The sequence below is a fragment of the Cephus cinctus genome, unplaced genomic scaffold (assembly GCF_000341935.2).
Source record: "Cephus cinctus unplaced genomic scaffold, Ccin1 Ccin1_scaffold0101, whole genome shotgun sequence".
Classification (NCBI taxonomy): Eukaryota; Metazoa; Arthropoda; class Insecta; order Hymenoptera; family Cephidae; genus Cephus; species Cephus cinctus.
In genome coordinates this window covers 1,461,392-1,472,560 of record NW_014332838.1, presented here as the reverse complement: position 1 = coordinate 1,472,560, position 11,169 = coordinate 1,461,392, and the positions used below count along the sequence as shown (strand labels likewise).

Genomic DNA, 11,169 nt, shown 5'->3' with positions numbered 1-11,169 from the left:
TCCCTAGGACCACCACAAATTACCTCCAGTACATCCCAACTCGCCCGGGACCATGTAGAATCCTTCGCAACATTCATATTTGATAACCCTACAATGAAATGAAGGCATTAAAAAAACGTGCTTTTCCAAAAAAAAAAATGAATCAAAATAAGTAAATAAAATCATACAGCAGTGACACAAATATGATTCATTAAAATTACCAATTCATTTGTCAAATTAGACTCTTACTTTTTCGCGTGATAACCGTGTAATTAAGTCATCCTTATTTTCGTCGCAATCTCTTTGCATCGTGCAATTAAACCACAGTGACTAATTCAAAATCACAATACCAAGAATAACTAACATCCTCGACATTAAAAGCAATACTGCGATATAATCATCAAGAACAGACGCGGAAGCAGATTCATCACTTAACCTTATCCACAATCTGAATCTTCAAAATAGTTAACGAGTATGAACATTCCAAGAATAAATATATAATCCTCAGCAACAAACAACAAATTCTCTACATCATTACAAAAAATAAATACAAAAATAACAATAAATTATAAAATAATACATACGCTTGTTCCCCACAAATTACTCTAGGTCTCCAGTACTTGCATTCAGTATAATATTTTCGATTTGTGCCAGGAACTTCCTCGACCACACAGACATTCGGTCTGAAAGAAAACCAAAAAAAAATTCAAATGAATAAACTCCAAATATACCATTTATAGGGTAGGGTATCAAGAGTATCCACGTTTTCTTAATTTTCTCCTCTCCGTTTCAAATACGGCGCCAACAGTAACCTCGAGCCAGTGCATATGAAGGAATGTCGTATACGAAACAGTTGGTCCATATAAATATCTGTCCTCGGGCAAGGTAATCCTAACAATGGTGAAATGATCCGGTGACGATTGTGCAACTATAACACTATGCAAATAAGTTTTCTAACCTAACACTGTCACTATGGTTATCCGTTGTAACGGTGACGTAGCTGGCTACAATCAAATGGAACTTTCTGTAAGGTATGCGAATGTTGTAATACATGAATTTTTGTTCACCAAATGTTCAATATGTTATTGCGAAGGAAATTTTGTTAGATTCCCATTAAATAGTCTCTTAAGCACATGATCAATATGTAGGGTTATTCACGGTAAACGCATAACCTGTACCTTAAACATTTCCTACTATACATTTCCAACTTGCATGTACATAGCAAGCATAACCTCTTTAAAACAATTTCCTGATCAATGTACATGGATCAACAGCACAGATTGAATACTTGCTATTCGACGAAAAATAATTTAGAGGACAAATTTGTTAAATTAAAAATTCGTACTGTACTTTTTTATATGTAACGATGACACATGTATATGAATATGACTCGACCTTATAAAGGGATCCTGATCTGTTAAATCCAAATGAATGTTGATGGAGGCACGTTGATATTGAAACCATCAAAAGCGATGCCTGAGTCACCAGCATAAATTTCATAACTAAAAAATTGTGTCGGCGGATGACACATTTTCTACACAACAAGCATTGATTCAATTTGCAATGATCTCGTGATTTATGAGATCTGCGTACGTGTCTGCTAAATCATTTAAAGTGTGTCTCAATGTTATCTGTTGATTATACTAAGATATACTATGTCAAACTATAATATCAGTCGAGTTAATACAGTAATCAGAATATACAAAATACTATTCTGGATACAGTTACAAAAGTAGGCTATATCATAACTATTAATACATACTATATAAACTATGTATATATTTTTAGATTACAAACGCTTAAATCCAAATAACCGGTCTTCAACATGGCTAAGAACAGAGTGTTGATTAAAATCGTTTCAATTTTGAAATCACTTAATTATACACGTACGTATGCAATATTAAGTACGCGTAGACGTCGGGTCAAGTAAGAAACTGGTAATTTCGCAACTACGGTTAATCTTCAATCGTGAATTGGCTAATATTAAGGTGTTTGCCATATATAGGAGGAATCACCTTGTATAAGGGAAAGGCCCTACACTTGACCTCATTTATCTTTTTATTCTCTTCAACTGACAATAATAAGATAAATTCAATGGGATTCGAGTAAATATTTAATCACTGATATAAATTAGTGGATTTCAGGTATTTGAAAATTTTCAAAATCAAATTTTTTATATTATCGATAAAATCAACGAAATTATGTAATCATGAAATTACTTTAGCAATTATCAGTATTTAGTTGATCACACGTAAGGCAAAGTATATATGGAACTCAATGTGGACTTTAACGATAGTTACGTGTTGATTGATACAATCTGACACGCGTATTATGTAATATAAATTTTGCTTCTTGTCATCAATTTATTTCGCATAGCTTCTCGTTAACTTTAATTTTGAATATCTCCAAACTCTACTTATAACGTCGTGACAAGATTCTTTAAGCTTGGCTCAAGAATAATTTCGATGTTTAAAGAAATGTTTAAATTTAGATTAATTCACCATTATGAAAGATCCCAGAAACGATGTAATATAAATATTTGATCTAATACCCAACTACTGAAAGTCATTTTGAATAAATATTTAGAAAAAATTTTTACGGAATATAATTATATATTCACCCTTGTTCCTGAGCAGCCTTGATGTTCCACCAGGGAATCTTGTGATTGGCGTAAGCCGCTTGAAGCGCGATTAAAAACACAAGCACCTTCATCTTAATTGATTTAAATATTCAAATCAAACAATACAAAAGGGTATCATGAAGAATTTGAAATGCCAGTAAGATAAATTAAAGAATAAACAGTAGCATTAAATGAAATAATGATCATCAATCATTCAAAACGAAAAAATTCCATCTAAATACAAAATTACGATCTCAACTGCTAAATGATAATAACATTCCGATAAAAGAAATAATTTCAAATTTTTTTTTTTAATTACTCAACAAAAATGTGTTGCTCCACGATTCTCATACAAGTTAAGTAAGGTAAGTGAGCGTCAAGCTTCGTGTCCCTGGGAAGACTGACTGAACGAACTAAGGAAGCCAATGATTCAGAACCCGTTGATTCTGGTACTATGGCTTTGCAAAAGATCATGCTCTCCTACTCCATCCACGAAACCACCCACGATCCATGATCATCGCAAGACTGATCATAAAATTCGTGACATTATTTACCGACCAAGAAAGAAAAAAATATATATAGAGTGAATTGCTGCAATAACACAGAGTTCAACTATTCGTGACACACACGTTACTTATATGCACTAATACGATGTTTCCTCCAATCTTATTTTACGTAATAATCAATAATCCCAATACTTGAAGAAACTTAAACGGTTTTTATAACGCAATAAAATTTGCACTAGTAAAAGATACCATAGTATCCTGAACATTACATCAATTCGTTACTTTGTAGGGGTTCAATTGAACCACACGTCTACGCGATATCTATGTACATCGTAAATTCAGTATACGTAGGTCTGTATATAGTCACTTATAGCAATGATTATCAGAGGAATTAGGTTACTTCCCAACGGATATACAAAGGGGTCCTATAAATGGCCGTATCCTATATGCATCGAGAATGTACTTGGACAGTAATTTCCTGTATCGTGAAAACTTTTAACAAGTATTTATTGCGTATCGCGTGAATAAAATCAAAAGGGCGTAAAGACGGGGACTTTCATCGTGGATACGCCCCTGTGTCTCTAACCACGCGATATCGTACATTATATTACGCGTCCAGATATTTCCTCGATTCATTATGTCAAATTGATCAATATATTCCTTAGCTATAAATAGTCGGAGCACTCTAAATTACCTAAGTAAGTCAAACGGTGATCGCGGAGCGTACCTATCGTGTGGATCTGCGAGGAAATTGAATTTGCACGGTAATCATTCAATTGCAACAAATCATGCCTGAAAAAGTGCTTAAACCGTGCTTAATCAACTATGACAATTTGACGACTTGAGAGTTAGGAGGCGTTAATAATAGACCAGGTCTAGGTAGATAGACTCTGTGCAGATATTAAGCATCGTAGATATTATAGTCATTAATTGCGAGTAAAATAAAATGATAATACTATAATCACATAAGATATCATTAAATTATGACGCCGAGTGTCATGCCATAAAATATTTATTCATTCATATGTATCAAATATTTATCAAGAGACTCGGTCGAGTCTCGCGCCAAGTACAGGCAACCGGCTGTACAGGGCGCAGCGCGCCGAGACTCTTTACTCGAGTCAACTCCTTATACCTGTGTTTGGAACGAAATATCTTATAAACCGTTATATATGAGGAAAAGTTATTGATACATTCACTATAGGAATTGAAGATTCTGAAGCGATTCCCACCAAGTTCAATACGATTAGTGTACGAGATCAGGGCGTATTGAAATGGCGAACGAGATGATTTTATTTCAGTTCAGTCATTGTCGTCGTCTTCGTACGCTGCTTCCCGTATTTAATTATGATTTAATGGTGATTTAATAATTAATAAAACTTTATGTGATTCCTTATCGAGTACTACTTGGCGGGTCGGTGCATTTCTTGATATAAATTTGGTACAAAACCAGTACCAGTTTTCTATAGAAAGCATATTAACAATAACTTGTCAAAAATAATCACGGTAAAAGCCTAATAACAAACGTACAGCATTAGAATACTATGAGCACGTGCAAAGAAAGTACTTTGGAATTCCTGGTACGGACCCGCCAAGTAGTACTCGATAAGGAATCATCTAAAGTTTTATTAATTATTAAATCACCATTAAGTCATAATTAAATACGGGAAGCAGTAGTAACATAAAAAAGTAGCGAAAACGTTATAGGAAATATTGAAAATATAATTAAAATGATGGGCCAGTGCTAGATCATATAATAGGAAAACATGTAGTGACTTATGTACTTGGCCTCAATAATATGATATCAATACTTTTTGTTAGAGGAATTCACAGCAATCCTGTACTTGGCGTTGTTTTTTACACGTAAGTGTTTTTTGGGGGATCATTCGATTACTGTAGTAAGCATAAGAGCCACTATAGATTACTATAAAACGCAGAGCGATTTATCACACTTGATACATTTAAAGTAATATTCAATCCCATTATCAGACAGAAATTATACGAGAACATGATATTATCAGTATTGGTTGTGAGACAAATAAAAGTATTAAAGAAATAAAATATATAAAGTAATTTGCATGACCATATGGCAATGCATTCCCACGCGTGAGAAATATTCACGAGCTATTTTTATCACCCGCCGCCTATATTCGTGTGCACAACGGCCGTTCAGCTTTCGGCTAGGCTACATCGGCCATAGGACTTTTTCTCGCCCACTGGTGCAACGTTTGCCCTTTTCATGCTAATTCTGTCTCTTTCGCTCTTACGCTCTCCGCTTCTTCTCTCTGGCACTTTAGCTGATATTAACTAGTTAGTCTTAATAGTTCCTTTAATAGATTATTAGAGATAGAAGCCTTTGGCATCCCAAGAGACTAAAGCTTCACGTCAGACAGCCACAGGGCACGTGCTTTAAGAAACCTTTTAAAGTTTTCAAGACTACGTAAAAATGAATTTTCACTCTAAATTGAAATTGCTGGATAATTTATATAATCTTTATGGATTCTACTTTCGTGCATACATAATGCATATATAGGTATCGTTTGCCGATTCGTACCAGTCGAAGTATACGAATCGGGAGGGTCTGCGGATTAATCGCGTAACATTCTTCCCTTCGATGCCGTGCGACCCACCGTGATGAGTACCCTCTTCCTGTGCCCTCCTCTGGTCTCCTCTGTTCCCTGTGCCCCGTTTGCGTTCACTCTACCCGCTCGCACTCTAATCAGCTTCCTGGATGGGGCACATTATCTGCCTGATTGTAGATCCCAACGACGCGATACCTAGACCAGCCTGGAGATTCAATCATACGCTGACTGGCCGCCACTTGCGCGTGCAGTGTCGTGAAAAGGTGTTTGAGATTGACAGTGTTTTTTTGAAATAGTGTTAGACGGAGTAGGATCGTGCAGTTGCTGTGGATTATGCGCGTATATAACTGATTAAGATCGGTAAGATCTTTGAGGTTAGAAATGATTACTGGTGAATGTTGAATTAACTAAGTGATCGGTTTATATGGGATACTTAATAAGACTGTATTATTTATTTCTTTTATTCGTTTTCTCTTTATACGCCAATCAGGAAATTTTTATTAATTCAATTTTTATTTTTGAGAATCTTACGAATAGCAAGATTCTCAAGTAGGGGATTTGTGGTGACTTTAATCATTTATGTGCTACGTTATATCGTGCTTGTGCATTTCGTAATATTTTCTTCAAGTGTTCTCGAGCAAGGATTTGGGTTTGAACACGTGACGATAAGACGGAATGTAAATTCGAATTTGGTTAAGGGTGCGTCAGCGCATCTGCGTAGGATCTATAAATTGCCACGCCTTGCATCAAATGATCTATTCATTCCTTGTCTTCGTTCTAACACAAAGCTGCACAAAGTCTCTAATCCTTTTTATCGCGCACACACGCATCTCGTTGAAATTTAAATTGCAACCATGTTCTAAAAGTATTATACCTGTATTACGCAGTTTGCAAAGTGACGATTTATAATAGAAATCCATCATTGTAAAGAGGCTGAATCACCACCCATACAGCACAAAGCATTGAGATACGTTTTAGGAACATTTCTGAAAGCTCACAAGCAGATTTATATATTTCAGCCATGTTTCTAAAAGGCATCTGATTACTTAGAGTTGTGGGGATATTGCTATCCCTGCTTAAAAAATACGATAGAATTCGATAAGAAACGATAAAACTAATTGCCGACTTCAATCGTTTTCCATCAGTCCTATCTACGTCAAGTTGAAGTGATGATAGAGTCTCTATCTAATGTAATCTGAATCTATAAGGTTGTTGCTTTATCGTAATAATACGATAGAAATTTAATCTATACTTATATGTATTTTCATATAAGCAGTACGTCTATCTATGGTAATATGAAATTCACGTTCTATTACGTATATGATGCTATATGATTCTATATGAATCATATTTTTATATGTATATATCAAAATGCGTGATAGGAATCGAATCGTTTTCTATCGTCACCAACTTATTAGGGAAAAATATAAAATAAACGATAACCTTCTTATATGGCTTAATAACAAATGGTTTTCCCAACAATTATCATGAATTTAAGGATGCATTGCATGGAAGATAGGAAGAATGTTTATTTTTAATAATAATGCCAAAAAGTTAATAAATGAATTAAAAAAATTATTTTACATATTCGATAGAAAACTTTCATATGAAATGAAGTCTCTAATTTTTCCAATAAAAAAGCGTCTCCAAGACGCTGATTTTTGTCAAATTTTTCCCTTATCGCAAGATACTCAATGAAATCAATCTTTTGGTTGAGAATTTATGTACAATGCATTCTTAATACAGTTAACTAGCGATCAATTTGTCGTGTCATGCATAAAGTCATCCTATGTAATATGCAATAATAAACCTATTAAAAACGATAAACAATTGATCTGCTTCTATTTATATAAAACGATAGAAATTGTATAGGAAATAATAGATGACGAATCTAAATTTTACGAACCAAAAACACGATTGGATTAGATAGGATTTTTAAAAAATCGTTTTCTATCGTATTTTTTAAGCAGGGATAAGAGAAATAGTTCGGTTTTCGTCATAATAGATGTCTAAGAAAACAATAAGAATATTTCCATATTTTTCCAAACTACAATGAACTACAAAAATTAATAGACTGGATACTTTTCAAAGGATATGCCAGAAAAATAGTATTGCTATCCGCGGGATGATCGAGCCTGAAAGTTCTCAGCTGTTCCTCGTCCCCAGAGGAAGGCTCTTCAAGAACTCCTGAAGAGGTCATCACCTGAGTTCACGATGTCATTAGGACAACGATTATCGGGCGCCGTAGCAGTTCTCAGAGGGAGTGGAACGGATGGAAAGGAGGGCCATACGTAAAGAACTACCAATTTATTGTACAAAGAAGTTCTTTTGATTTGAAAACCTTTTTAGGTCCGGCACGGAAGACATTGAGAAGATGACGTCCGAAGACGAAGTGGAGACTGAATCTCGTCACGAATTGGACAGGTTGCAGGCGGTTTGTACAATAATACAACGATATTACCTTTAACTCAATGCGATCTAGCATATGATTACGATTCCTAATGATTAATTCTTGACATTTTAATTAATAGATCGTGAATTGGATGAGTACAAACATGTTGCTGGTTCTCACCATCGCTGGTGTGCTAGTGGGCATGGGTCTTGGATTTTTAGGACGATTAGCTAATTTCTCACCAGAGACCGTAATGCTGCTCAGCTTCCCTGGAGAGATCCTCATGCGTCTACTAAAAATGTTTATCCTGCCACTCATCATCTCGTCGCTGATTGCTGGTAATTAGACATAATACGTTTGCCTACCGAATTAATGACGGAGATAAAGAGGATGCTCAATGACATTATGTACACACTTTGTGCGTAATTGTCCGTTCAAGAGTCGACTAGGCGATCTTTAAGGATTTCTGACTTAATGAGGCGAAGAAGGAACCATCTTGAAATTATGTCATCATATTTCAGATTAACGTGATAATGGGGTTTTAATTGACAGAATCATTTAAATTCTTCGCGTATGTTATGTGTTAATTGGAAATTCTATTCAGTGGACGATATATATAGAATGCGGTTTTCTTCTTAGGAATGGCCCAGCTGGATGCTAAGAGTTCAGGAAAGATTGGCATTAGAGCTTTAACGTATTACATGGTCACGACCATTCTGGCTGCCATTGTTGGTATTGCTATGGTATTGATCATTCATCCAGGCAATCCACAAATTAAATCTACTGTAGTAGCATCATTTAGTAATGACACTAGAGTATCTACTCTTGATGCCATTCTTGATATAATCAGGTACACTATAGACTTCTTGTATATTACATTATATTAGAAAGAGAACATTGGCTGAGTTATATTTTTATTTTATTTTTCAGAAATATGGTACCGGAAAACTTGGTCCAGGCATGCTTTCAACAAGTTCAAACTACTTACACGAAAAAGGAGGTCGTGGTTTTTGGAAAGAACGCGAATCACAGTGCTTATGTACTGGAGCCAACGTTAGTTTACAGAGACGGGACCAATATTATGGGGATGATTATGTTCTGTATCACCTTTGGTCTACTCGCAGGACAAATTGGGCCCCGAGGAAAATTGATGGTTGACTTCTTTGTGATATTGAATGAAATTATAATGAAGCTCGTTAGCCTTGTGGTAATGTGGTGAGCTTCATTTGATAGCATATTAATTATATCTTTTTTAATTATATCGTCGCTTTGAACAACGTAGAGTAAATTTTGAATAGTTAATTGCATTTTATGGATTATTGAATATTTATGACAATAAGATATATTTGTAATATAGGTACTCTCCCTTTGGAATAATGTGTTTAATTGCGGGAAAAATCATGTTGATTAACAATTTAGCAGCGACGGCTCAAATGCTAGGACTTTACATGGTGACCGTAATAGTGGCCCTTTTAATTCATGCTATCATTACGTTACCATTAATATATTGGATTATAACCAGAAAGAATCCAGCAGTTTTTTTCAAGGGTATGATGCAAGCCTGGGTCACGGCTTTGGGTACAGCATCCAGGTAATTTTTATATTTCGCTAATCTTATGAGTTTCGTAAGAGTCATCAATAATCTATCTTCACATTTTTTTTAGTGCAGTAACATTACCAATTACTTTCCGTTGTCTTGAAGAGAACAACAGAATTGATTCTCGAGTTACGCGATTCGTAGTTTCTGTGGGTGCAACAGTTAATATGGACGGCACTGCTCTTTACGAAGCTGTGGCCGCAATTTTCATTGCTCAAATGAATGGAATTTCTTTAGGATTTGGTCAAGTCATAACAGTCAGGTTTGCCATTATAATTGATACAGTATTTGTCTCGATGAATCACACATACAAAAATATTGAAAGCTCTCAATTATTTTAGTCTTACAGCTACATTGGCAAGCGTGGGGGCTGCCAGTATTCCTAGTGCAGCTTTAATAACAATGCTATTGGTATTAACTGCATTGGGACTCCCAACTAGTGACGTTTCTTTGCTATTTGCAGTCGACTGGCTATTGTAAGTGTTCTATTATTTCTTGCGTACCTCTAAAGCTTTTGCTCTGTATCGATTTTTCAAAAGAACTTCTGGATTTGAAACGATGTATTGTGTTTGAAGGGACCGGCTCAGAACTTCGATCAATGTACTGGGTGATGGATATGGGGCGGGGATCGTTTATCACCTAAGTAAAGCCGAATTGGACAAAATGGATGAAGTGAAGAAGCTAGAAGCATTGGAAGCAGGTACAACACCTGAAGATATATCTGAGTGTCAAGCAGTACGCGTACTTCCAGTTGAATGTTCAGACACCAAAATTTGAATATAAGCACTTGTCACGTGAAATCATGTGACACCAGCTTAGAAAAAATGAACAAAATTGAATAATACTGAGAAACACAATGCACAATCATAATGTTGCTTAAATTTACGATTTACACGGAAGTGATGTTTGGTCATGTATTGCCGTAAGAACGATTATTTAGGGCGGATTGTATGTTGTGCTTTGAGCTTTTGCGTTGAACAAGGTGAAAGAAATTTTATAACGCCATCATATGTATAACTTGTATCATGTTTACTGAATTTGTCGACAAATTTGAGGGAAATCAAGAAACCATTTTGTAATATACAATAATGATGAACGAGCATGCTAAGTACAAAGTGAAAACCCACAGTAGATTTTATGTATGGATAACAGTTATAACCTTGCTACAAAAAAGAGGAATGAGAGTGTTAAAAGATTTGTAAGAAAATATAAAATATCTACTATTTCTCTGACAAAAGATTCAGTAATTTCAATTTTTTTAAATTATCTATAAAATAGTAGTGTGTACGAGTCCCCCTCCAGTCTGGCGCACACTTACATTATAGAGATCATTATGTAAAATCAAGTTTTTATAACAAATAACAAAAGCAACCTTTGTTAAATTCCAAAGGCACATAATGAATGAAATTAAGTATGTTCATTAATTTTTCCACCACGTTAGACAGTCCCTTTACCGATAAACTGTTGATTTTTATAAAACGTTATTTATGCTA

General features: G+C 35.1%; 2 protein-coding genes across 3 annotated transcripts in view; one reads left to right on the top strand and one right to left on the bottom strand.

Annotated features, from left to right (window-relative positions):
- Window positions 1-4,095, bottom strand: part of LOC112495414 (transforming growth factor-beta-induced protein ig-h3-like) — a gene marked incomplete at its 3' end in the record, with an annotated part of 4,342 nt that extends 247 nt beyond the window's left edge. The window contains 3 exon segments of the mRNA XM_025091964.1: window positions 24-88; window positions 564-662; window positions 2,600-4,095. Coding sequence (XP_024947732.1) covers window positions 24-88; window positions 564-662; window positions 2,600-2,691 — 256 coding nt within the window.
- A 1,768-nt stretch (window positions 4,096-5,863) lies between these two features.
- LOC107274669 (excitatory amino acid transporter) lies at window positions 5,864-11,083 on the top strand. 2 transcript variants are annotated; one of them, XM_015754031.2, is made up of 10 exons: window positions 5,864-6,061; window positions 7,779-7,978; window positions 8,037-8,121; window positions 8,219-8,417; window positions 8,719-8,929; window positions 9,010-9,294; window positions 9,437-9,670; window positions 9,744-9,938; window positions 10,018-10,152; window positions 10,252-11,083. In XM_015754031.2, the coding sequence occupies exons 2-10, from the start codon at window positions 7,902-7,904 to the stop codon at window positions 10,451-10,453; spliced, it is 1,623 nt and encodes a 540-aa protein (XP_015609517.1). In that variant the 5' UTR covers window positions 5,864-6,061; window positions 7,779-7,901; the 3' UTR covers window positions 10,454-11,083. The 2 variants fall into 2 exon arrangements, with proteins under 2 accessions (XP_015609517.1, XP_015609516.1); XM_015754030.2 differs by having other exon boundaries at window positions 5,865-6,047.
- Window positions 11,084-11,169: the final 86 nt, after the last annotated feature.